Source organism: Giraffa tippelskirchi, chromosome 4 (genome assembly GCF_054371585.1).
Source record: "Giraffa tippelskirchi isolate mGirTip1 chromosome 4, T2T-mGirTip1v1.2.pri, whole genome shotgun sequence".
Taxonomy (NCBI): Eukaryota; Metazoa; Chordata; class Mammalia; order Artiodactyla; family Giraffidae; genus Giraffa; species Giraffa tippelskirchi.
In genome coordinates this window covers 99,908,018-99,931,376 of record NC_137278.1, presented here as the reverse complement: position 1 = coordinate 99,931,376, position 23,359 = coordinate 99,908,018, and the positions used below count along the sequence as shown (strand labels likewise).

The 23,359-nt window shown below is 44.3% G+C and overlaps 1 protein-coding gene across 7 annotated transcripts in view; it reads right to left on the bottom strand.

Annotated features, from left to right (window-relative positions):
- The window catches only part of ACOXL (acyl-CoA oxidase like), a 359,193-nt gene that overhangs the window by 239,514 nt on the left and 96,320 nt on the right, over positions 1 to 23,359 (bottom strand). For all 7 annotated transcript variants that reach the window (XR_014051963.1, XR_014051964.1, XM_081484832.1 and 4 more), the window contains exon 10: positions 12,017 to 12,051. Coding sequence is in view for 5 of the 7 variants with exons in the window: in XM_081484832.1 (XP_081340958.1) it covers positions 12,017 to 12,051 (35 nt within the window). In the remaining 2 variants the exon portion in view is untranslated. The remainder of the gene's footprint in view (positions 1 to 12,016; positions 12,052 to 23,359) is intronic.

Genomic DNA, 23,359 nt, shown 5'->3' with positions numbered 1-23,359 from the left:
CCAGAAAACAGGTGATGCACGCCCGCAGCCACGGGACCCGCTGGGCCAGGGCATTAGGGCGCTGATCAAAGGAATCCACAGAAGCCCTGCGTGTCCCCTCATCCAGCGGGGCTGCCATAAGCACAGGCTGGTCAGTAGCCCCAAGCTGGGCAGAGCAACTGTTTCTCCAAGAATGATGAAAATCCTGCCGGTGGACTTCATCCAGCTCGGTTCTCTGTGAAGAGGGTGCCCCATTCACTGGGTGCCGGGTGCCCTGCCCACCATCCAGAGCAATCAAGCAAGTGGGAGTTAGGGTAACACCTGCCACACGCGCCTGGGTGGCTGGAGGTGGAATACAGAGCTGTCTTCTCACCACTTTCTCACCGGCAAGATCTAGAAGCAGCTGCAGCCCATACCCCGGGTCTCCGGGGAGAGGCCAGTCGGCCGAGGAGTTTTGCAGATGGATGAGGTGAGCAGCGCCTCTCGGAACGTGACCCCAAGCAGCCACACCGGGGCCTCCGTTCCCTGATGGAGGGGAGCCAGCCCGGCCCAGCGTGTCATCCCAGCATCCCTTAGTGGACAGAGGGCCCGGGGATGGAGAGCGAGCACTGGGCAACCCTAGTGGCCCCTCCAGCGCTCCCTGCCCTGCAGCAGCCTTGTGGGTGAAGAATGAGGTCAAATCAAACTGCCTCCTGCTGAACCACCCCACTGAGAGGAACTCACTCCATCCAATACCTTTCGACCTAAAATGCCCACGAGGACTTCCCTGGTGGTGCAGTGAATGGGAATCCGCCTGCCAGAACAGGAGACATCGGTTCACTCCCTGATCTGGAAAGATCCCACCTGCCATGCAGCAACTAAGCCCGTATCCCAAAAATATTGAGCCTGCACTCTAGAGCCCAGGTGCCTCAACTACTCAAGCCCATATGCCCTAGAGCCCACGCTCCCCAATGAGAGAAGTCACAGCAATGACAAGCCTGCACACCGCCATGAAGAGTGGCCCCTGCTCTCCGTAACTAGAGAAAACCTTTGCAAAGCAAGGAAAGTGCAGGGCAGGCAAACAATAAATTTAAAAACTTTTTTAAATAAGAAGTTCATGGCTGACAGAAGTCCTAACCACATCTGTGAAACAGCTTCATGAGACCAGCCAGTTAAACTGCATCTTGTTACAGGTGTCCACTCTCCTTACTGAAGATGGTGAAGGGAACAAAATAAGGGAATGGATGCCTCATTTTGAGCACATAAAACATAGCCTAAATCCAAAGGCAGAGCCCCTGAGACCACAGCCTGAAGCCCGTGGAATCAGGACTGTCCCTGCAGCCTCAGACTCCATGGTCTCAGTGCCTAGAGGGGCCTGGGCTCTCTCCAACCTTGACTCTCTTTAGTTCAAGTGCAAAATTCACACATACTCAGTGTTACAATTCTATGAGTTGGTTTTTTTTTCACCGAAAACATTATATTTACTTAGATATAGATTTTTACCATATATCACGTGAGGAAAATTTTAGTTAAGAAAATTAGTCTGCATATTCCTAAAAACTTCTTCATAAAATCCACCTCTATTAAATTTAGTTTTTATCTTGGACTCATTGTTTTCCATGTTTTTCAACACATTATTCTCTGTTTCATTCAAGTTGGTTGGTGATGCAGCATTTCTTAAAAGATCCCTCTTTTGTTGTCTCCAAGGTTTGTCTTTTGAGTCTCTGATAATCATTCTCAAAGTTGTGAGGCTGGTGCTTTTTCTATTTGAAAGCTCATAGTTTTAGTTTTTTCTCAGTTGAATTAAATTTTGCTGAAACTGAAGCAGCTTCTGTTCAAAAACAACAGGAAGTTTTTAAACAAATTGACGTTTCAACACTCTAACAATATCTTGTGTGATGCATGAATTTGGTCATTCTAGCCCCTCTTTACAATTTGCTTTATCTATTTCAACGGAAATAGTTCTGAGGTTTGACAAACATGTACAGTCTTGCAACCGCCACCAAAATTTAGAATATTATGTCTACCACCCCCGCCAAAAATCCCTCATGTCACCTTCTCAACCCCACCCTCAACCATGACAACCACTGGCCTGTTTCCTTCCCTATGTGTGTGTGTGTGTGCTCAGTCACTCAATCATGTCCAACTCTTTGCAACCCCAAGGACTGTAGCCCACCAGGTTCCTCTGTCCATGAGATTTCCCATGCAAGAATACTGGAGTGGGTTGCCAGTTCCTTCTCCAGGGGATCTTCCTGATCCAGGGATTGAACCTACATATCTCTGAGCCACCTTGGAAGCCCTTTCTTCCCTATAGTTCTCCCTTTTTCAGAATGTCATACAAATGGAATCATACAGTTTGTGCTTTCAAATCTGGCTTCTTTCATTCTGCAGGGTGCCTTTTTACTGCTGAGTCATATTTCAGGTACAGATGTGCCAGTGAAATATGGGATGTAGAAGTTTGTTTATCCAACTTCCCAGGTGAAGGACAGTGAAGACTGTTTTCCGTTTGGGGCTACTGTGAACAGAGATGCTGTGGACATTTGCATATAAGTCTTGGTGTGGGTAAATGTTTTCGTTTCTCTTGTCTTGGTACAATCTGGGAGTAGAGTCACTGGGTCATACAGTAAGGTAATGGTTAATGTTTCCCAGGTGACTCAGACAGTAAAGAATCTGCCTGTAATGCAGGATACCCAGGTTCGGTCCCTGGGTCGGGAATATCCCCTGGAGGAGGAAATGGCAGCCCACTCCAGTATTCTTGTCTGGAGAATTCCACAGAGAGAGGAGCCTGGCAGGCTACAGTCCATGGAGTCCCAAACAGGCAAACATGACTGAGCAACTAACTACAAGAACTACTGAAGTGTTTTCCAAAATTGCCACACCATTTTGCCTTCCCACTAGCAAAGGATGAGAGTTGCTGTTACTTCAAGTCCTCATCAGCACTTTCATATCATCAGGGTTTCTGCATTTTGTGTTTTATTGTTGTGCTTGGTTTTTTTATTTAAGCCATTCTTATATATGTATAATGGCATCTCATTATGTCCTTAATTTGCATTTCCTTAATGACTAATGATGCTGAACTTCTCTTCATAGGCTGACTGGTCATCTGTAGCTTTTCTGTGGTCAAGTATCAGTTCAAGAATTTTTGCCCACTTATTAAATTGCTTTCCTGTCAAACACTTGTGAGAGTTCTACATGTATTCTGGATGCAAGTCCTTTATCAGATAAGTGTTTTGAAAATATTTTCTTCTGGTTTGTTTTTTTGTCTTTTAGTTTCTTAGCAGTGGTTTTTCACAGCACAGATGTTTTTAACTTTGATAAAATCCATTTTACCAACTTTTATAGTTTATGCTTTTTGTGTCTGAAGCAATCTTTGCCTGGCCCAAGGTCACAAAGATTTTCCTGCTATGTGTTCTTCTATAAAGTTTTTACTTACTGCTTTTACTTTAGGCTCATGACCCATTTTTGCTCATTGTCATACAAGTTGTAAGGAATGGGTTGAGACTTTGTGGTTCTGATTTTTCTTTCTTTGTTGGGTTACCTTGGCACTTCTGTGCAAATCAGTTGATCATTTATGTGTGGGTCTACCTGTAGATGTTACTGTGTTCCACTGACCTATATACCTGTCTCTCACCAATACCACACTATCTTAACTCCTGTAGCTTTAGGATAAGTCCTGAAGCCAGGAAGTACAACTTTTCTAACTCTGCTCCTTTTTAAAATTGCTTTGGCTATTATAAGTCTTTTGCCTTGATATATAAATTTTTGAATTAGCTTGTCATTTTTTAAATTAGCTTATCATTACACAAAACATTTATGCTTACACTTCTATTAATTTATTTATTTTTGGTTGTGTCAGGTCTTAGTAATAGCATGTGGGCTTCTTTCTAATTGTGGTGTGTAGGTCCTAGAGTGCATGGGCTATATAGTTGTGGCCAATGGGCTCAGTAGCGCCGCGGCATGTGGGATCTTAGTTTCCTGGCCAGGGATTGAACCCCCGTCCCCTGCAGTGGAAGGTGGGTTCTTAACCACTGGGCCACCAAGGGGGTCCCATCTGTTTATGTCGCTGCATTTTCATTTGAGCTGCGCTGATCGATTTGAGTTGGGTGCCTTATCTTCTTGAAAGTAAAAGAGTAGTTATCTTCCAGAGATATCATAAAAGAAAGACCAACCAGTTCCTCCAAGACCCACCCACACAGAATGGCTTTGCCAAGTGGCCTTGGCTGTAAGGGCTGGGTTGTGGAGTGCACACGCTCTGATCTGGAGGGGCATGTGCGTGAGGAAGAAGAAGGTAACCTGCCTCTCCAGCCCGCTGTCTGAGACAGAAAGGAAAAGACATAAAAAGGAAAAGCTCTGAGAAGCAGCCCTGAGACCTACAACAGGAAGGAATATGGCTCCTTAACAAATCGGTGAAGAGGAGATAACACGGAAGGGGCCACTGGAGGGTGCACAGGAGTTCACTGATGCAAGATAGGAAGAAAGTTAATTCTTCAAAGGAAGATGCCAGAGCAAGGGGTTAAGGAGGCAGGAAGCTCATGGCAGCAAAGTGCAAGGAGACAGAGGCTGGGGATGAGGTCTTGGGTCCCCTGCTAAGGGTCAGGGGATTCCTTATGCTATTCCACATAAGGAAGCCCATGGAAGTTCCTGAGTGGGAAGGGCATTACAGATCTGTATTTGAGAAAGATCTTTTGGGTGGCAGGCAAAAGATTCCCCCAGAGGCCATTTTGTGGAGGTGGCAACAGATACGTGATGAGTAGGTCTGACTGGGGAAATGGCCAGGATCCTGGACCAGAAGATCCCTAGAAGACAAAGGCACCAACTGGATACCAGACAAGAGATTAAAAGGGGATGGAGAATCAAAAACTGAACAGAAGACCTAAAGAGACATTTCTCCCAAGAAGACATACAGATGGCCAATGGGCACATGAAAAGATGCTCAACATTGCTAATCATGAGAGAAATGCAAATAAAAAGTACAGTGAGGCACTCTCTCACACCAGTCAGAATGTCCATCATCCAGAAGTCTACAGATAATAAATGCTGGAGAGGGTGTGAAGAAAACAGAACCCTCCAACACTGTTGGTGAGAATGCAAATCAGTGCAGCCACTATGCAGAGCAGCATGGAGGATTCCCAAAAAAGCTAAAAACAGAGTTACCATATGACCTAGCAACCCCACTCCTGGGCATGTATTTGGAAAAGACGAAATCTTTAATTTGAAAAGATACATGTACCCCAATGTTCACTGACAATAAACAAGACACAGAAGCAATCTAAGTGTCCATTGACAGAGGAATAGATAAAGAAGATGTGGTATATATATACACATTGGGATATTGTGTGTGTTAGTCACTCAGTTGTGTTTGACTCTTTGCAACCCCAGGACTGCAGCCCACCAGGCTCCTTGGTCCATGGAATTCTCCAGGCAAGAAAACTGGAGTGGGTTGCCATTCCTTTCTCCAAGAGATCTTCCTGACCCAGGGATCAAACCCAGGTCTTCTGCATTGCAGGTGGACTCTACCGAATAAGCCATCAGGGAAGCCCAGAAACAGAATATTACTCAACCATTTAAAAAGGAATGAAATAATGCCATTTGCAGCAACATGGATGGACCCAGAGCTGATCACACTAAGTGAAGTAAATCAGACAGAGGCGGGCAAGTATCATATGATATCACTTATATGTAGAATCTTAAAAGAATGATACAAATGAGCTTATTTACAAAACAGACACAGACTCACAGACATAGAAAATAAATTTATGGTTACCACAGGGAAAAGGGGGTGATGGATAAATTATGAGTTTGGGATTAGCAGATACACACTACTATACATAAAATAGATAAACAACAAGGAAGCACTGCATAGCACAGGGAACTATATTCAATATCTTGTAATAACCTATAATGGAAAAGAATCTGAAAAAAGTGTGTATATATATATTCTGGTGCATAGTCACTTTGCTGCACACCAGAAACTAACACAACATTGTAAATTGACTATATTTCAATTTTTAAACAGGGCGGGCATGGAGAGGAACATGTATCTACTCCTTACTCCCCTGGACCTTGAAAAGCATCTACCTCTCACCAGGTACATCCACAACCCCCTGCCGAGTTCAGCTGTACAACCTCGGCCCCCAGCATCCTCACTCGGAGCATCTAACTCAGACACCCTGTGAATATTCATATGCTGCTCTTCAGGGGGCAATCTTTTGTGCTAAGTTTATCTAAAGAAGGAAGCTGAAGCCGCAGCTGGTGCTCTGGGACCACATAGAGGGGTAGGTTGGAGAGGGAAGAAGGAGGGGGTTTCAGGATGGGGGGAAATGTGTGTGCACCTATTTCCGATTTATGTCGATGTGTGGCAGAAACAATCACAATACTGTAAAGTAATTGTCCTCCAATTAAAATAAATAAATTCATTTTTTAAAAAAAGAACACAACCTTCCAAAAGATGGCTTTGCTTTTAAGATTACACCATGGGGGCTGGATAAATTTCTCGGCAACCTTGAGTATAAATCTAGTTGGAGCCTCAGTGTGAAGTCTGAAAAACAGACAGGTGGAACAGTCGGCCAGAGAGCCCGAGTGACAGAAACAATTATTCCCTGGAATGGGAAAAAAGGCCAGAAAGGCAGCTTTGTTTATTTTTACAGAATTTGGAGAATAACCATCTCCACAAGATCAAACCAGCTCCAGATGGGAATCACTGGGTGTTTGAAATCAATGTCCAGCGGGCCTGATGGCCCTGTTTCCGGTCTTCTCCTCCCTTTGCATCTCAAGATGACAATTTCATCTGTTCATGGATGCAGGCTGTCCATTCAATAACCATTCTGCTTCATCTATGAACTTCAAACTCTTCTAATCTAAATCAGATCACAAAAGTACACGAGGACTCCTTCACTTCCTACTTGGCCCACTTCCCCGTGGGCTCATTCAAAACCAATACCTGAAGGCAGTCTCAGAATAACCTATAATCAGGGGGTCTGCCTCTCCCTTCTGGAGAGGCCACGCCCACCTTAGTCCAGCTCTGAACTGATCAAGCTGTCAACTCGCCCACTTCCCTGGGGATAATCACAATCAAGTCTCCCATTCTCCCTGCCCTCACCAGCACCCAGGGGACCTCAAAGCCTTTTAGGGGGTTGGTACCTTCAACTCTAAGATTAGGCTTAGAGCACAGGCCTGAATGGGGTACACGGAAAGAAGTTAGCTGTGAAAATGATACACCTTTGGTAGTGGTTTAGTGTCTCAAAGTCATGTTTGCCTCTTTGAGACCCCATGGACTGTAGGTCCGCCAAGCCCCTCTGTCCATGGGATTTCCCAGGCAAGGATACAGGAGTGGGTTGTCATTTCCTTCTCCAGGGGATCTTCCGGACCCAGGGGTAGAACTCTTGTCTCCTGCATTGCAGGCGGATTCTTTACCACTGAGCCACCAGGGAAGCCCTATGATACACTTTTAGTCTTCATCTAAAAGTCAAAACTGTGGCTTTCCATTTAACTAAAACAAGACAAATGAAAACTTCCCTTCCTTCCTCATTTATTTCTTTATATTGAAGTAATAGTTGATTTACAATATTGTGTTGGTTTCTGGTGCATGGCAAAGCAATTCGTATATATGTGTGTATATATATTCTTCTTCATATTCCTTTCTATTGTAGTTTATTACCAGATATTGAATATAGATTTCCTGTGCTATCAGTAGAACCTTGTTGTTTATCTATTTTGTGCACAGCAGTTTGCCTCTGCTAACCCCAAGCTCCTAGTTTATCCCTCCCTTACCCCCTTATCCCTTTGGCAACCACAAGTCTGTTCTCTGTGAGTCGGCTTCTGTTTTGTAAATAAGTTCATTTGTATCATATTTTAGAGTCCACAAAGAAGTGCTATCATACGGTATTTGTCTTTGTCTGGCTGACTTCACTTAGTATGATCTTCTCTAGATTCAGCCACCCTTCCTCATTTATTTAAAAACGACAAAACATTAAAAACAAAACAAAATAATTTTATCGGGGGTCACTTTGCTGCTCTCATACCACATTTTTATGAGCCTTTCTTAGAAATATGGTCATGAGTGCCATGTGCAAAACTTCCCTGCTATGGGTACATGTGACCTCTCCACCATATCAGAGAACGAGGGCCAACTGTGAGTGGATCCCTCCTGAGCCCAGTTCACCCTGGCCCAGGGGTTCCTGTCAGGAGGGAGCAGGCTTCCTCAGGTTGCTGCCTTGTGACAGGCAGGAAGAACATCTAAACTCTCTTACAATCTTGTAGAAAAAGAAAAAACAAAACACCCACACAGTGGGGAACAATTTCCCCACTGTGTGGGTGGCGGGGCCCCTGAGCTGTTATCTGCAAAGGGCACTTCTGGGGGTTACCCAGCTGTCACCACTGTGTGGATTCCACCCGAAAAACCTCAAGCCAAACAGTGGGGAATGAACAGCAAGACACAATTTTCCACTCTGTGAAAATGACATGACTTTACACAAATAAACTAAAATGCCATGACAATAAGCGAAATGAGTGCCAGATTTGCTGTCGAAGGCACAGTCGGTCACAGCTGATGCTCCTCCTTGCTCGGTACATCTATATGGTAGGAATATGATGATGTCACTTTCCACCCTCCCAGCTCCTCAATCCTCTATCCTACAGCACATCTCTCTCTCACACACACACACAAACACAGGGACACGCACGCACTCTTATACCACACACACAGGTCCAGAGTAACAGGTGTACCAGGAGTTCGAAGCTGAACGATGCCTGGGGCAGAAGTGGGGATGGTTGGGGTGTGCGTGTATTAGTGTAGAGCTGGGGTAGGGTTGAGGGGTCCTAACTCCAAACACTGTGCTGCTTGCTGCTAAGTCACTTCAGTCGTGACCGACTCCGTGTGACCCCATAGACGGCAGCCCACTAGGCTCTGCCGTCCCTGGGATTCTCCAGGCAAGAACACTGGAGTGGGTTGCCATTTCCTTCTCCAGTGCATGAAAGGGAAAAGTGAAAGTGAAGTTGCTCAGTCGTGTCCAACTCTTAGCGACCCCATGGACTGTAGCCCACCAGGCCCCTCCACCTATGGGATTTTCTGTGCATGGTATTATTAACAAAAGAGATTTGAGAGCCGAGGCACAAATGCAGATGCATGGAAACAAAACCTGCATCCTTTGAGCCCCTTTCTCGCCACACAAGAGCCCCTCTGGCTCCAGGCAGCTCTGCCCCATGTGTCTGCAGCAGCCTAAGAGGTTCTGCTCACTCACAGGGTTATCGGATTTTAGCAGGCCCTTCCCCTCCCACACTCAAATCCTTTAAAGCCCCCTCGCCTGTTCCTGTTCATAGTGAGAAACGGCCTCTTGGAACTATGTTTGCCTCTTCCCTCCCCTCTATTTCACCTCCATCCACTGAGGTTGTCTGCTGGGGTTTCTCTTCCACCTCGCTTGGCCCTGGCTCTCCTGTTGTGTGTGTGTGTGATCAGCCTCTCAGTCGTGTCCAACTCTTTGGGACCCCAAAGGACTGTAGCCTGCCAGGCTCCTCTGTCCATGGAATTTTTCAGGCAAGAATACTGGAGTGGGTTGTCATTTCCCACTCCAGGGAGATCTTCTCGACCCAGAGATCCAACCTACGTCTCCTGCATTGGCAGGTGGCTTCTTTACCACTGAGCCATGTGGGAAGCCCCCTTATGGCTCTCCTGTTAGAATTCTGGAAACAGAACTGGTGATTACAACCTAAAGTCCCAAGCCTTGTTTCCCAAAATATCCCTATCCACACAAGAAAGACCAAGGAAAACCTCAATTCTGTCATCTGGGTTCTGGGCAAATGCAACAAGAGAAATGGAAATCCTTTCTCAATAGCAACTATGAGCTCTTGAAGTGACCAAGAACTATATAGACACAAGCTACAACACCATGAATATATGTGTACATATACCTGGATCCCTTTGCTGTACTCTAGAAACTAACATGACATTGTCAATCAAACTATAAAATAAAATAAAAATTAAATTAAAAACAAGATAAACTACAAGGATATATTATACAACACAAGGAATATAGCCAATAGTTTATAATAACTATAAATGGAGTATAACCTTTAAAAATTATGAATCACAATGTTGTACACCTGTAACTTACATAATATTGTACAGCAACTACACTTCAATTAAAAAGATAAAAACAAAAAATGTAAAAAAAATTAAAATTAAAAAAGTAATAAACAGGAAAACAGTATAGCAGCTCTTCAACAGTCTAAAAATAAAATTACCATATGACCCACCAATTACACCCAAAAGAATAGAAAGCAAATTTTCAAAGAGATATTTGTACTCCTGTACAAAAAACTGAATTTATTTGCAAAATAGAAATAGACTCAAACATAGAAAACAAACTTATGGTTACCAAAGCAGGGGAGGGATAAATTAAGAATGTGGGATTGGTAGATACAAACTACTACACATAAAACAGTTAGCCAACAAGGTCCTACTGTATAGCACAAGGAAGTATACTCAGCATCTTGTAATAACCTATAGTATAAAAGAATCTGAAAAAGAAATATATAAACATATGTATATACAACTGAGTCAATTTGCTGTACACTTGAAACTAACATTGTAAATTAAGCATACTTCAATAAGTAAATAAATACATAAATAAAATGGTAAAATCTATCTTAGATATAATTTACACACATAGAAAAAGTGAACAAAAGGACAGAAGTTTCCAGTACTCTAAATAAGTTAGTAGGATTTTTAAAGAAAGGATTCAACCAGAAGCCCACTCCCTTCATCACCCTCCACCTCCAGGGGACAGAGGTGGGTAACAGAGCCAGGTGGCTGGAGGAGCAGAAGAGACATCACCGGGCAACATGGTGACCTGCAGGGAGGAAAGGCTGGTCCCTTCTGGGCCCACTGGCCCCAGAGACAGAACAAAGGCAATGGGACAAGAGGCAGGTCATGCAGGCTTAACCTCCAACCCCATGAAGATGTGATAGGGAAGAACAAATCTGATTCCATATTGGATCTGGTTCTTCTACTTTAACTTTTGTATCCTGCTGCATTTGCTACAAGTTAATCATTAAAAGAATGTTGTTTATAGCCTGAAATATACAGGGTAGCCCATTTTTAAGGCTCTGACCTTTAAAGGTATAACACTTTTCCATTCCTATAGAGATAAAAAGTTGCAGAACAGAGAATAACCATTTGTCTTGTTGGAGGTTTATAGGAACATTGTGCCCTGACCGACATGGACAGGTGCGAGAACAAAGGATTCCAGCACCAAGAAGCTTGAAAAACCAGCCACCACCACCCTCCAGCCCTGGGCTCCTTTTAGTATTGAAGACTGAATACTAACCAGGGTAAACGATTCTTTGGGACACCAGTCCACCATCTTGGCAGTCTGCTGACTTTCTGAATAAAGTCACTGTTCCATGCCCAAAACTGGTCTCAATTGATTGGCCTGTCATGTGAGTAGCAATAGGGATGTGCTTATTGCCTCTCCATTGGGCTGTGTCTTAATTAGTTCAGCATCTTAATACATTTTGATGCATGCAAAGGGGAAAGGTTAATACAAGTACAAGAAACAAACGTTTTTGATAAACATGATACAAACTGAGACAAAAGCAGAAATCACAAAACAAAACAAAAAGAGGGACTTTCATTCATTCTCAGATGGACCCAAAGCAGGAGTCAGAGAGCTCTGCATTGAGGGGGCAAAGACTTCATTAACAAGCCCTCACCTGGCTTTCTGGCCTCATCTCTCATGCAGGACACCCCTGTTTCCAGTTCTCACCCTTAGAGTCCACTACCAGAAGTCACCTCTTTGTCCCAGCCCTAGGGTGTTACATTTTTGGTTTTGAAAGAAATGACCTATCCACCACCACTTTTACATAAAAATCTTACACCTCCAAATAGTGATAAACTCTCACCAATCAGCAACTAGATCAATTTCATCTAATTGCTATGCTACTGACATTGTGGGTAAAACAGCCAACAAAATTAAGCTCAGAAGCATGCAGACTCAAGCAAACCAAAAGCTATAAATCAATAAAGATACTCTTTAAAAGAAAAAGATGTAACTTTACCTACCTGTGGCTATAGCGAGTGGCTATCGTCAGCCCAAGCTGCAATTAAAAAAAGAGAGGAATACATATTAAATAATACCAAGCATACACTGAATTCACATGAAAACTAACAACATGGCCAATTTTTAAAACATTTCTTAAAACGCTCTTCTGCTAATGCTTCATAATAACATGTTTTTGTTGCTGCTGGTTTTGAATAATTTTATTTTTTCTAATTTTGTGTTAACTTTAACTTTCCATAGAACCTTGGCAATGTTGAAAACAAAAATACAAATACAAGAATGTACTTATTTTAAGATAATATGCATGAGCATTCATCACATCATCAGGAGGGAGCAGTTCTGACACGAACAAACATAAGCAACGGACAAGAGAAACCAAATAACGACTTCTGACTCCCAAGCCCAAACATTTAAGAGCTGTTACTCAAGGGACATATAATCAGGCAAAAACCAGAAAACAGAACTCAGTAATGATGTGGATTGTTTCTTAATCAGTGTTTTGTGCTACAAAACTGAAAATAAAACGATTTTATTTTATACACAGCCCATTGTATCTCACTTGTACTTTTGTTATTTTTAATAACACATTTTGATGATTGATCTTCAGTTTCAACTTAGTTCTTAAAGAATAATTGTATTTTGAAAGGATCTTAAGGAGGCTACAATATTCCATTGTGGGTTAGACAGAAGGTATCTCTTATCAGGAAAGACTTCTAGACAGGGCTCTTTTTTTTTTTCTTTTTAAAAATGTTTTAATGTTTATTTTTTGTTTTCTACGAGGTGTAATTGACAAATAAAAGTGTATCTATGTAAAGTGATGACTTTAAGTATATACACATATATATACCAGAGAAGGCAATGGCATCCCACTCCAGTACTCTTGCCTGGAGAATCCCATGGATGGAGGAGCTTGGTGGGCTGCAGTCCATGGGGTCGCTAGGAGTCAGAGACTTCACTTTCACTTTCACTTTCACTTTTCACTTTCATGCATTGGAGAAGGAAATGGCAACCCACTCCAGTGTTCTTGCCTGGAGAACCCCAGGGTCGCACAGAGTCGGACACGACTGAAGTGACTTAGCAGCAGCAGCACATATATATACACATTGCAAAATGGTTACTGTACATTATCACTTTAATTAACATATTCATTGCCTCACAGTTACTTTTTATTTCTTTTTTCAGTGAAAACACTTAATATCTGCTCTCTTGGCCACTTTCAACTGTACAATACAGAATTGTTAACTACAGTCACCCCACTGTACATGAGATGCTCAGAACTTACTCATCTTAGAACTGGAAGTCTGTCCCCTTTGACCAGCATTTTCCCACTCACCCCCACCCTGCAGCCTCTGGCAACCACCATTCTACTGTCTGTTTCCAAGAGCAAAACAGGGTTCTTTCAGCTCTGAGACAAAGCCATGAAAGGATGGGATGGCAGAGTGCGGCTGATTCTGAGGTTCACATTGGGAAAGCATGGCCAGGCCTGGGTCCTGGAAGGTTCCCCTGGCTGCCCCCACCCCGGTGAGGGGGGTGACCACCTGGGCCAGAGCCTCCCTGGGGAGGGGATCGGCACAGACTTCATACCAAGCTTGTCAGTTCAAGGTCAGCAAGGCAGCTCTGAAGACCGCAAGGAAATCGCACCTGTGATATACATGTGACATCAAGAGAAAGTGTACACGGCTGCCGGGCATAACCACAGGCGGAGACTCAAGGTGCCGTGGTGATTTCCTTCCCACCTTGTGGGGGTGTCAGGGAAACCTCTCAAGCACAACTAGGGGTCAAACCGTATGGCATGGGCCTCAACCAGTTCACACTAAGACCAGCAAGGGATTTCAATTCTCAGAGCCTCGGTGTTCACAATTGCAAAATGGGCCAGTTAACAATGTTTTCACTGGATTAACATAAGGACAAAGCAATTTTTCCATGTGTTTCTCTCTGGGTATATGCCCATGCATGTGCCTACTGATGGATGGGGTTGTGTGTATGCTTGGTCGCTCAGTCGTGTCTGACTCTTTGTGACCCCATGGACTGTAGCCTGCTAGGCTCTTCCATGGGATTTTCCAGGCAAGAATACTGGAGTGGATTGCCATTTCCTTCTCCAGGGAACCCTTACTTCTTGTATTGCAGGCAGACTCTTTACCGTCTGAGCCACCAGGGATGGATGGGGAAAACTATAAATAAGCAATATCACTATTTATAGGCAATATTCCCTGGGTGAAAATGTCATCACATTTAAAAATTTAATTTTCAAGTTTTTTTTAACTTTAAGTTTTGCAACTTTGTGAGTATTTCATCATGGCTTCCCAGGTGGCCCTAGTGATGAAGATTCTGCCTGCCAATGCAGGAGCAACAAAAGATGCAAGTTTGATCCCTGGGCTGGGAAGATCCCCTGGGAAGGAAATGGCAACCCACTCCAGTATTCTTGCCTGGCAAATCCCATGGACAGAGAAGCCTGGCGGGCTACAGTCCATGGGATTGCAAATAGTCAGACACAACTGAGCATCTGAGCATTCTCATTCCATCATGTAAAATACACAGTGCTCAGCCCTAATCATGCCTATGGAAGTCTCATTCACCCACTTATGGCTGAGTTACTGCATGACTAGGAATCCCAATGGCAGTTAAAAACCAAAGCATCAGCTATAATATCATTTCTGGAAAAAAAAAGTCTGCCTAAGTTGGACCTTAACATCCCCAAACACATCACTGGCAGTTCCCTTGATGTCAGCTCTCACAGAAGTAGGTGGGGAGATGACTTTTGGGGTGCTCTCTTGGGTGCTACAAGATGACAGGAGGGTACCTGGGGCAGTGGGAGGGTGGATGGGGTGGGGAAGAGCCAAAAAAAGGAAGAGTTAGGAGAAATTTTAGGGCTATGAAAGCCCAGTGCTTCTAATCAGCTCTGGTTACTGTAGAATCCCCTAGCTGCTCTGGGAATAGCTCAGCTCCAGAATCGTTCAGCTAGGTGTTATCACTGATTGCCCTGGAAATATGGAACCAGTGACAGTGAGGCTCCATGTTACCAAAAGCATATCTAAAAGTGAAGACATGAAATGTGTAACACATTGAGTTCATACACCCCTCACCTGAATGGACTCAATTATCTATCTCACCTCAGCCAGGAGGGCATCTTCTTCGAGATTTTAACAAACAGAAGAGGAAGACGCCTGAGGGACCATCAAGAATTTAAAGAACAAGGAAGAACGTATTGGGGGAACAAAATAAAAGTAGGAACTGTGGCCCCCGCCGGGCAGCCTCATGTTTCCTGGGGTGAAACAGTTCTGGCTTCCAGTAGGCTAATGTCAGACAATGTGACTGCCTGAATATTTTGATAAGCTTTGGAGTACTGTTTAATTGGTAGCTTTTCCACAGTTAAAAGATAAGCCCTATCTAGAGCAGGGAGAGGAAATAGGACTGGGGAGAGACAAGAATAAAAAAGAAGCAGAAAAAGTTCTTACATGACAGCTGTGCTGGTTAAAAGGGGCTGGGAGATAAATTCTTCATGGCGGTGAATTTCGATTTACCATTTTTATTAGTCTTTTCCTGGCTTCTGAATCAAATATGTTTTACAGTCTTTTTTTTATAAATATGCTTTTTAAAATTTATTTTATTGAAGTATAGTTGATTTCCAATGTTAAGTTCTGCTGTACAGCAGAATGATTCAGTTATACGTAAATACACTCTCTGTTTTTTGGCCATGCCACCCAGCATGCTGGATCTTAGTTCCCCAACCAGGGTTCAGACCCTCCCCCACTGCATCAGAAACATGGAGTCTTAACCATTGGACTACTAGGGAAGTCCCTACAGTCATTTCAAAGGACACTTTTGTTAAGAAAGAAACAGTGAATCTTGGAATCATACAGACCAGCCACAGAATCCCACAGGTCTTTAAAGATGCACTCAGGGACTCCTCTGGTGGTCCAGTGGCTAAGACTCATGCTCCCAATGCAGAGGGCCCAGGTTCGATCCCTGGTCAGGGAACCTGATCCCACAGGCTTCAATTAAGCCCAGCATAACCAAATAAATAAACATTTTTTTTAGAAAAAGATGCATTAGGAAATAGGATGACTGGAACCTGTATGAAGGTCCCAGAGCTACTGATGGGGAGTGGATGAGAACAGGCCATTGCACAGTCCTTCTGGAAACCTGGATTAAATGCCACATAGAATGTGCTGCATCTGATTAGGCAGTCCTGAGAAGGTGCTGGAACAGTGTAGAAAGTTCTGTGGGCCTTGCCATGAAACCCCATATGGTACAGGCAAACAAGGCCAGTGAGCTGTGTAAAGTGAAAGTGAAATTAAATTGTTAGTTGCTCAATCTTTTCCGACTCTTTGTGACCCCATGGACTATAGCCCACCAGGCTCTTCCATCCATGGGATTCTCCAGGCAAGAATACTGGATTGGTACCCTTTCTTTTCTCCAGGGGATCTTCCTGACCCAGGGATCGAATCTGAGTCTCCTGCATTGGCAAGCAGGTTCTTTACCACTGAGCCACCTGGGAAGCCTAATATTTGCATGCACCAGTACACATACACACAGACACACATTTCTACAGCCGTGCACACACACACACAGACACTCTGGCATCTGGAGAGGCCCCTAGAGCCTCTGAAACAAAAGGAAGCTCAGACAACTGACCCTTTTGTGGCTATCTCAGTAGGGGCCTTGGGGTTGGAGGGGAGGGAGGCCCCAGGGTCAGCCCCCTGACCCAGCCCCTCCTGGGCTGAGGCTCTGGGACACAGAGGTCATCAGAGTTCTGTGCAGCCCCCTGCCCTGGAGAACACCCTCCTCTTCAGGACATACTGTGGGTATTACCAGGGAGCACTTAACAAACTCCCTTTCAGAGTACTTCTTTCATGGTGGTTTAGTCGCTCAGTCCTGTCCAACTCTTGTGACCCCATGGACTGTAGCCTGCTGGGCTCCTCTGTCCATGGAATTCTCCAGGCAAGAACACTGGAGTGGGTTGCCATTTCCTTCTCCAGTACTTCTTTCGAGATTGCCACAATTTGCTAATACCAAAATTCAATCACCTTTTAATGGCCAGGAAAGAGTCGTTTAACTTTTTTTTCCACCCAAATCTCCACCACCAACAAAAACCTTTTTCCTGCTGCTTCAGCCCCCCAAACACTCCTTTTTTGGAACAACTGAGCCAGGCAGCTGTTTTGTATCAAGTCTAGGGGTTTTCTGCATGACCCAGGGAGCTCAGACAACCGGCAGGCCTTCCCGCATTAAAGGGTAATCTGAGAATAATTTGCCTTAAAACACCCAGAAGTGCCCCAGCTATAGCCAGATATGCCCTAGAAAGCACCACTTGCACTGTGCGGACTTTGTAAAATAATCATAATTTTAGAACACACATTTTTTAAAAATCCATTTTTGGAAACAATTTTAAAGGAAAGAAGTAGCTGGCACCATCTGAGAAGAAGGCCACAGGGAACTTCCCTTACAGGTACACAGACTGTCACCAAGCACCTCTTCTCAGTAGCTCAGTTAGTAAAGAATCTGCCTGCAGAGCAGGAGATCTGGTTCAATTCCTGGGTTGGGAAGATGCCCTGGAGAAGGAAATGGCAGCCCACTGCAGTATTCTTGCCTGGAGAATCCCATGGACAGAGGAGCCTGGCGGGCTGCAGTCCAGGGGGTCACCAAGAGTCGGGCACGACTGAGCGACTAACACTTTCACTTTCACCTCCTCCCTAACGTGCGCCGGCCCGAGGGTCCCTGTGTTGCTAGGACTCCACTGTGTTTCACGTTTACAATGTGCTCTCACACACACACAGGCTGCCAGGGCAGGTGAGAAGGAAGAGTCCAGTAAGCGCAAGCCTCCAAGTCACCCTGCTGGTGAGTGATGCTCCTTCCGGTATGAATCCAGAACCTTCTAGACCAGGGGCAGGCGGTGCACTGGCTGGGCTGTGATCAGGAGTCAAGTCCCTTCACAAGGTCCACCACCAACCAGCCACAGACCGTACAACAGTGCTCCCCACACCTCAAAAACAAAGCTGGACACCAAGGGTTTTATTACAAAAACTGCTACGTCTGAGACTGATTTGACTATTTTTCAAATACTACGGGAGCCAAACAAAACACGTCAGTGGAATTTGGCCAGGGGGCCACTGATCCGCAACCTTGCTTTCCAGCTTTCCGTGCTGCCAAGCCTCTCCTCGGGTTTTCCAAGCTTCCAATCCGAATTCACAAGTTTGAAACCAACTTAGAAAAAGCCTTCCCATTACACGTGACTCTTCCCTCCCTTTCCTATACTTCAGGGGTGATTTTCCTATAGTTTATTTTATTTTTTAATTTCAAGAGTCCAAAATTTATAATATTACAAAAAAACTCAAAGAGAAAAGGCTGTTGTTGATTTTCCTCCTGTATTTTTTTTTAATGATTCCCTCCACCTTTAATGATTCCCTTCCTTCCACATGGTGGAAGAGCATGAAGAGAAGACCAAGGGCCACAGCATGGACAGAATCCCACACAGACAGAGCCACGGTGCACTGGCGCTACGGATGGGGAGCAGGGAGGAAGTGATCCACCAAAAGCGTTGGGCTGGGGGCTTCCCAGGTGGCTCAGATGGTAAAGAATCTGCCTGCAATGCAGAAAACCCAGGTTCGATCTCTGGGTCGGACGATCCCCTGGAGAAGGGAATGGCTACCCACTCCAGTATTCTTGCCTGCAGAATTCCATGGACAGAGGAGCCTAGTGAGCTGCAGTCCATGGGGTCGCAAAGAGTCAGACACAAGTGAGCAACCAACACTTTCACCCTTTCCCTGGCTCTCCTTCCAGCACTATTCTCCCCTCCTAAAGGCCCCCAAGCAGCAGCATCCACGGCTGGTCTTTCCTGCAGGCATCACCCCTGGACTTCCTGCTCCTCCATCCCTGACTCTGAAACCCTGCCACACGTACCACAACCCACTAGTCCTTGGCCGTGGACATCCGTCTAGGGCTCTCTGAGTCACTCACTACTTCCTCTGAAAAATTAACTACTGTAGATCAACTGATGCTCATGGTCAGTCACAGTGAGCTTTGTGGTCCAGTACCCCGCCTTTTCTTGCCTGTTTCCTCATTATAAAATCGTGTCTGACTCTTTGTGACCCTATGGACTGTAGCCCAGCAGGCTCCTCTGTTCATGGGATTCTCCAGGCAAGAATACTGGAGTGGGCTGCCATGCCCTGGATCTCTCGGACCCAGGGATTGAACATGCATCTCTTATGTCTCCTGCATTGGCAGGCGGGTTCTTTACCAGTCGTGACAGCTGGGAAGCCCCTGAAATGGGGATAATGTTACCTATTTTGTGGGGTTGTTTCAGACAGATTAACGTAGATCTCAGAGAAGAGGAGCAACAGTGCCAGCATCTCCTGCAAATTCAAGACAAATACAAATTCTCAGGCCTTGACCCAGACAGACCCACTGAATTGGAAACTCTGGTGGGGGAGTGGGGTGCTGCCTGGGTAGCTATTCCACCAGGGGTCAAGTTTAGGAAACACTAAATGAGACGATGTATGGAAAGAACTTAGCAACAGGATTGGCACACAGGATTTCCATTACCCCTCCTTGTCCTTTTAATTAACAAACAAAAAAACCCAAAAAAGCTAAAGTCCCATTCAAGTTTTAAAAAAGGGTATATATACATATATATGTGTGTGTGTGTGTGTGTGTGTGTGTATACATAAAATGTACAGGCTCCTTCCAGCTGTGTCAGAAACCTAGTAATTCCGATCTGAAACTTTAAAAACCTGATGTAAATCCTGTGTGCCTGTTGCATTAGCAACAGGATTTGCATTCTTAGTAACTATGACAATAGTGATGATGATGATACACCTCATAGAAAATACCTGTTTTTGTCTTATGTCCTCTTAATATCATGTTAATGTCCTACACCCAACTTCAGGGATTACAGTCACCAGCTGGCAGCCTTGGGGTGATGTTTGGGGAGATGAGAACTCCTGGTGCTCACAGGTGATCATCCTCTCAGCAGGGAGAGGTGTCCTTAGCCTGCTGAGACCCACTCTGTGCTGTCCACAAACAAGTTCAGGGCTGGCTTCATGGAGGCCCGTGGCAAGGCTCCACAGGCTGCAACCCCGTGCCTCCCCCAACTGTGCCTCTCTCGGTCATTCCTATCAAAAGACGGGGGAGGCATCAAGAGAGGGGGTGGAAGAAAAACGATGTCACACTTTTCATTATTGAGTTTATTTCGTGATGTTACCCCTCCTTGTCCTTTTAATTAACAAAAAAAATCCCCAAAAAGCTAAAGTCCCACTCAAGTTTAAAAAAAGGGTATATATATGTGTGTGTGTGTGTGTGTATGTGTATGTGTGTGTGTGTGTGTATACACATGTACAGGCTCCTTCCAGCTTTGTCAGAAACCTAGTAATTCAGATCTGAAACTTTCAAAACCTGATGTAAAAGACAACTTGCTAAATCGATGGAAATTCACATTGAACCGACATCAAAACGTAGGCGTTGATTGTTTTAACCAACCTAAGAAAACAAGTTGTTTTTAAGCCTCTAAGCCCCACATGAGTGAAAAGGTAAGACGGATGATGCTGCTGTTCCTCCCTGCGGTCCCCAGGAACCCGAGCCAGGCACCATCTTTTTGGACTGAAAGTTACACAGCTCTGCTTGGAAAGCTTGGAGATGAGTTTTCACAAGGACTTTCTTTGTCCCCCAGTTCGCACAAATTAAAAACATCTGTGAGTCTTGAATTGCTGCCTGCCATCTCCCCCAACCAGCAACAGCACCTGGGCCCCTTCTGCCAGGCATCTTCCAGGGACTGAGCCTCCTGCGTCACGAGTCGAGGAACCTTCCCCCACCCCCAACCTCGGTACCACCCTCTGCAGAAAACATAGAGTAACTGCAGCCCCTCCCCAGGAGACAGGGGAATGTATATTCTCATGGCCTGGCAATGGTGAGGACTCCAGGAGGCCAGCTGTCATCCTTATCACTGTCACTAAGTGGACATAATCTATCTCCCTATGACACGGGTTACTCATCTTTGGGTGGCTGGGACCTAGAGCTGAATAAACAGGGCTACCAAACCACTTCACGAACCACTTAATCCACTCCAGGGAGTTCTTCTGACCCTTGTACCTCGTCAGTGACCCTACTTTTTTTTTTTTAAGGTTTTAGGTTTCCAACAAAATAATTGATGATTTTGGTTTCTTAGCTTCTCTCGATATGAACAGTTGGTTATTCGATAATATGAAAAAACCACACTCTCTTTTCCTAGAAACTGTAACTTGCATGTAAAAGAAATAGGCTTGACGATGGATGTTCATTCTGTGTGTAGCTTACATCACAGAACACCCAATCCAGAAAATTCTGGAACTTTGGGTGGCAAATACTACTTAAGTGAAAGCTTGATTATGAAGTCAGAGTTGGCCGGGGGAGGAGGAAGAGACAGAAGAGAAGGAAATGTACCTGGACTGAAGGGGAACATGTGGCGCCCTCATGTGCATCAATAACAAGTTTTTAGGGCATTTTTGGGGCGGATTTTGGCCTGTTAAATACAAGAAAATGAAAGGCCGTTCAGAGCCTGTCACTGCAGCTTAGAGACGCCAAAACAGCTCATGGACCCACTCTGACTCCCAGATCCGCACCAGGCCCAAAAGTAAAACTCCCAGGAAAGGAAATTCCTTTTTAATGTAAGACACAAAAGTACTTTTAAGGAACCTGTTTCAAAGAAAGAAAACCACTTTTCTTCCTTCCATCTTTTACCTTCTTTCTCCTCTAATCAAATTCTTACCAAAAAAAAATTCACAAAACAGACAAAAAGCCTTCCACCAAGGCATATGGGATACAGGCTAATGTGAAGCACTCCAAGAAGTATGACAGGAGCTGTCAAGGGAGTGTAGTAGGGAACTTCCCTGAGGTCCAATGGTTAAGACGCCATGCTTTCAATGCAGGACGCACGGATTCGATCTTTGGTCAGGGAACTAAGGTCCCATATGCACTGTGGTGTGGTCAAAAACTAAATAAATTTTTTTAAAAAGTGTAGTAGATGCACCATAGAAAAAGAGACACTATATTTTTAAAAAGGAAACTCTTAACTATGAGATAATTGTAGATTCACATGCAGTATCCAAAATTATATAAAGAAATAATAGAGGAAGCCTCATGTATCCTTCGCTCAGCTGCCTCCAACAGTGACATCTTGAAAAACTATCGCACAGTATCAGTGAGTATATTGACATCGATCAATACAGTTCAGCAACAGAATGTTTCTGTCACCTTGTGTTCCCCTTTTATAAATGCAACCACTTTCTTCCCACACTCATTCCAGTTAAGCCACTGGTAACCATCCATCATACTCCTTTCCCTATTTGGAACCACTCTGTTGTTCCATGTCCAGTTCTGACTGTTACTTCCTGACCTGCATACAGGTTTCTCAAGAGACAGGTCAGATGATCTGGTATTCCCATCTCTTTCACAATTTTCCACAGTTTATTGTGATCCACATATTCAAAGGCTTTGGCATAGTCAATAAAGCAGAAATAGATGCTTTTCTGGAACTCTCTTGCTTTTTTGATGATCCAACAGATGTTGGCAATTTGATCTCTGGTTCCGCTGCCTTTTCTAAAACCAGCTTAAACATCTGGAAGTTCACGGTTCATGTATTGCTGAAGCCTGGCTGGCAGAATTTTGAGCATTACTTTACTAGTGTGTGAGATGAGTGCAATTGTGCAGTAGTTTGAGCATTCTTTGGCATTGCCTTTCTTTGGGATTGGAATGAAAACTGACCTTTTCCAGTCCTGTGGCCACTGCTGAGTTTTCCAAATTTGCTGGCATATTGAGTTCAGCACTTTCACAGCATCACCTTTCAGGATTTGAAACAGCTCAACTGGAATTCCATCACCTCCACTAGCTTTGTTCGTAGTGATGCTTTCTAAGGCCGACTTGACTTCACATTCCAGGATGTCTGGCTCTAAATGAGTGATCATACCATCGTGATTATCTGGGTCATGAAGATCTTTTTTGTACAGTTCTTCTGTGTATTCTTGCCACCTCTTCTTAACATATTCTGCTTCTGTTAGGTCCATACCATTTCTGTCCTTTATTGAGCCCGTCTTTGCATGAAATGTTCCCTTGGTATCTCTAATTTTCTTGAAGAGATCTCTAGTCTTTCCCATTCTGTTGTTTTCCTCTATTTCTTTGCATTGATCGCTGAGGAAGGCTTTCTTATCTCTCCTTGCTATTCTTTGGAACTCTGCATTCAAATGGGAATATCTTTCCTTTTCTCCTTTACTTTTTGCTTGTCTTCTTTTCACAGCTATCTGTAAGGCCTCCTCAGAGAGCCATTTTGCTTTTTTGCATTTCTTTTCCATAGAGATGGTCTTGATCCTTGTCTCCTGTAC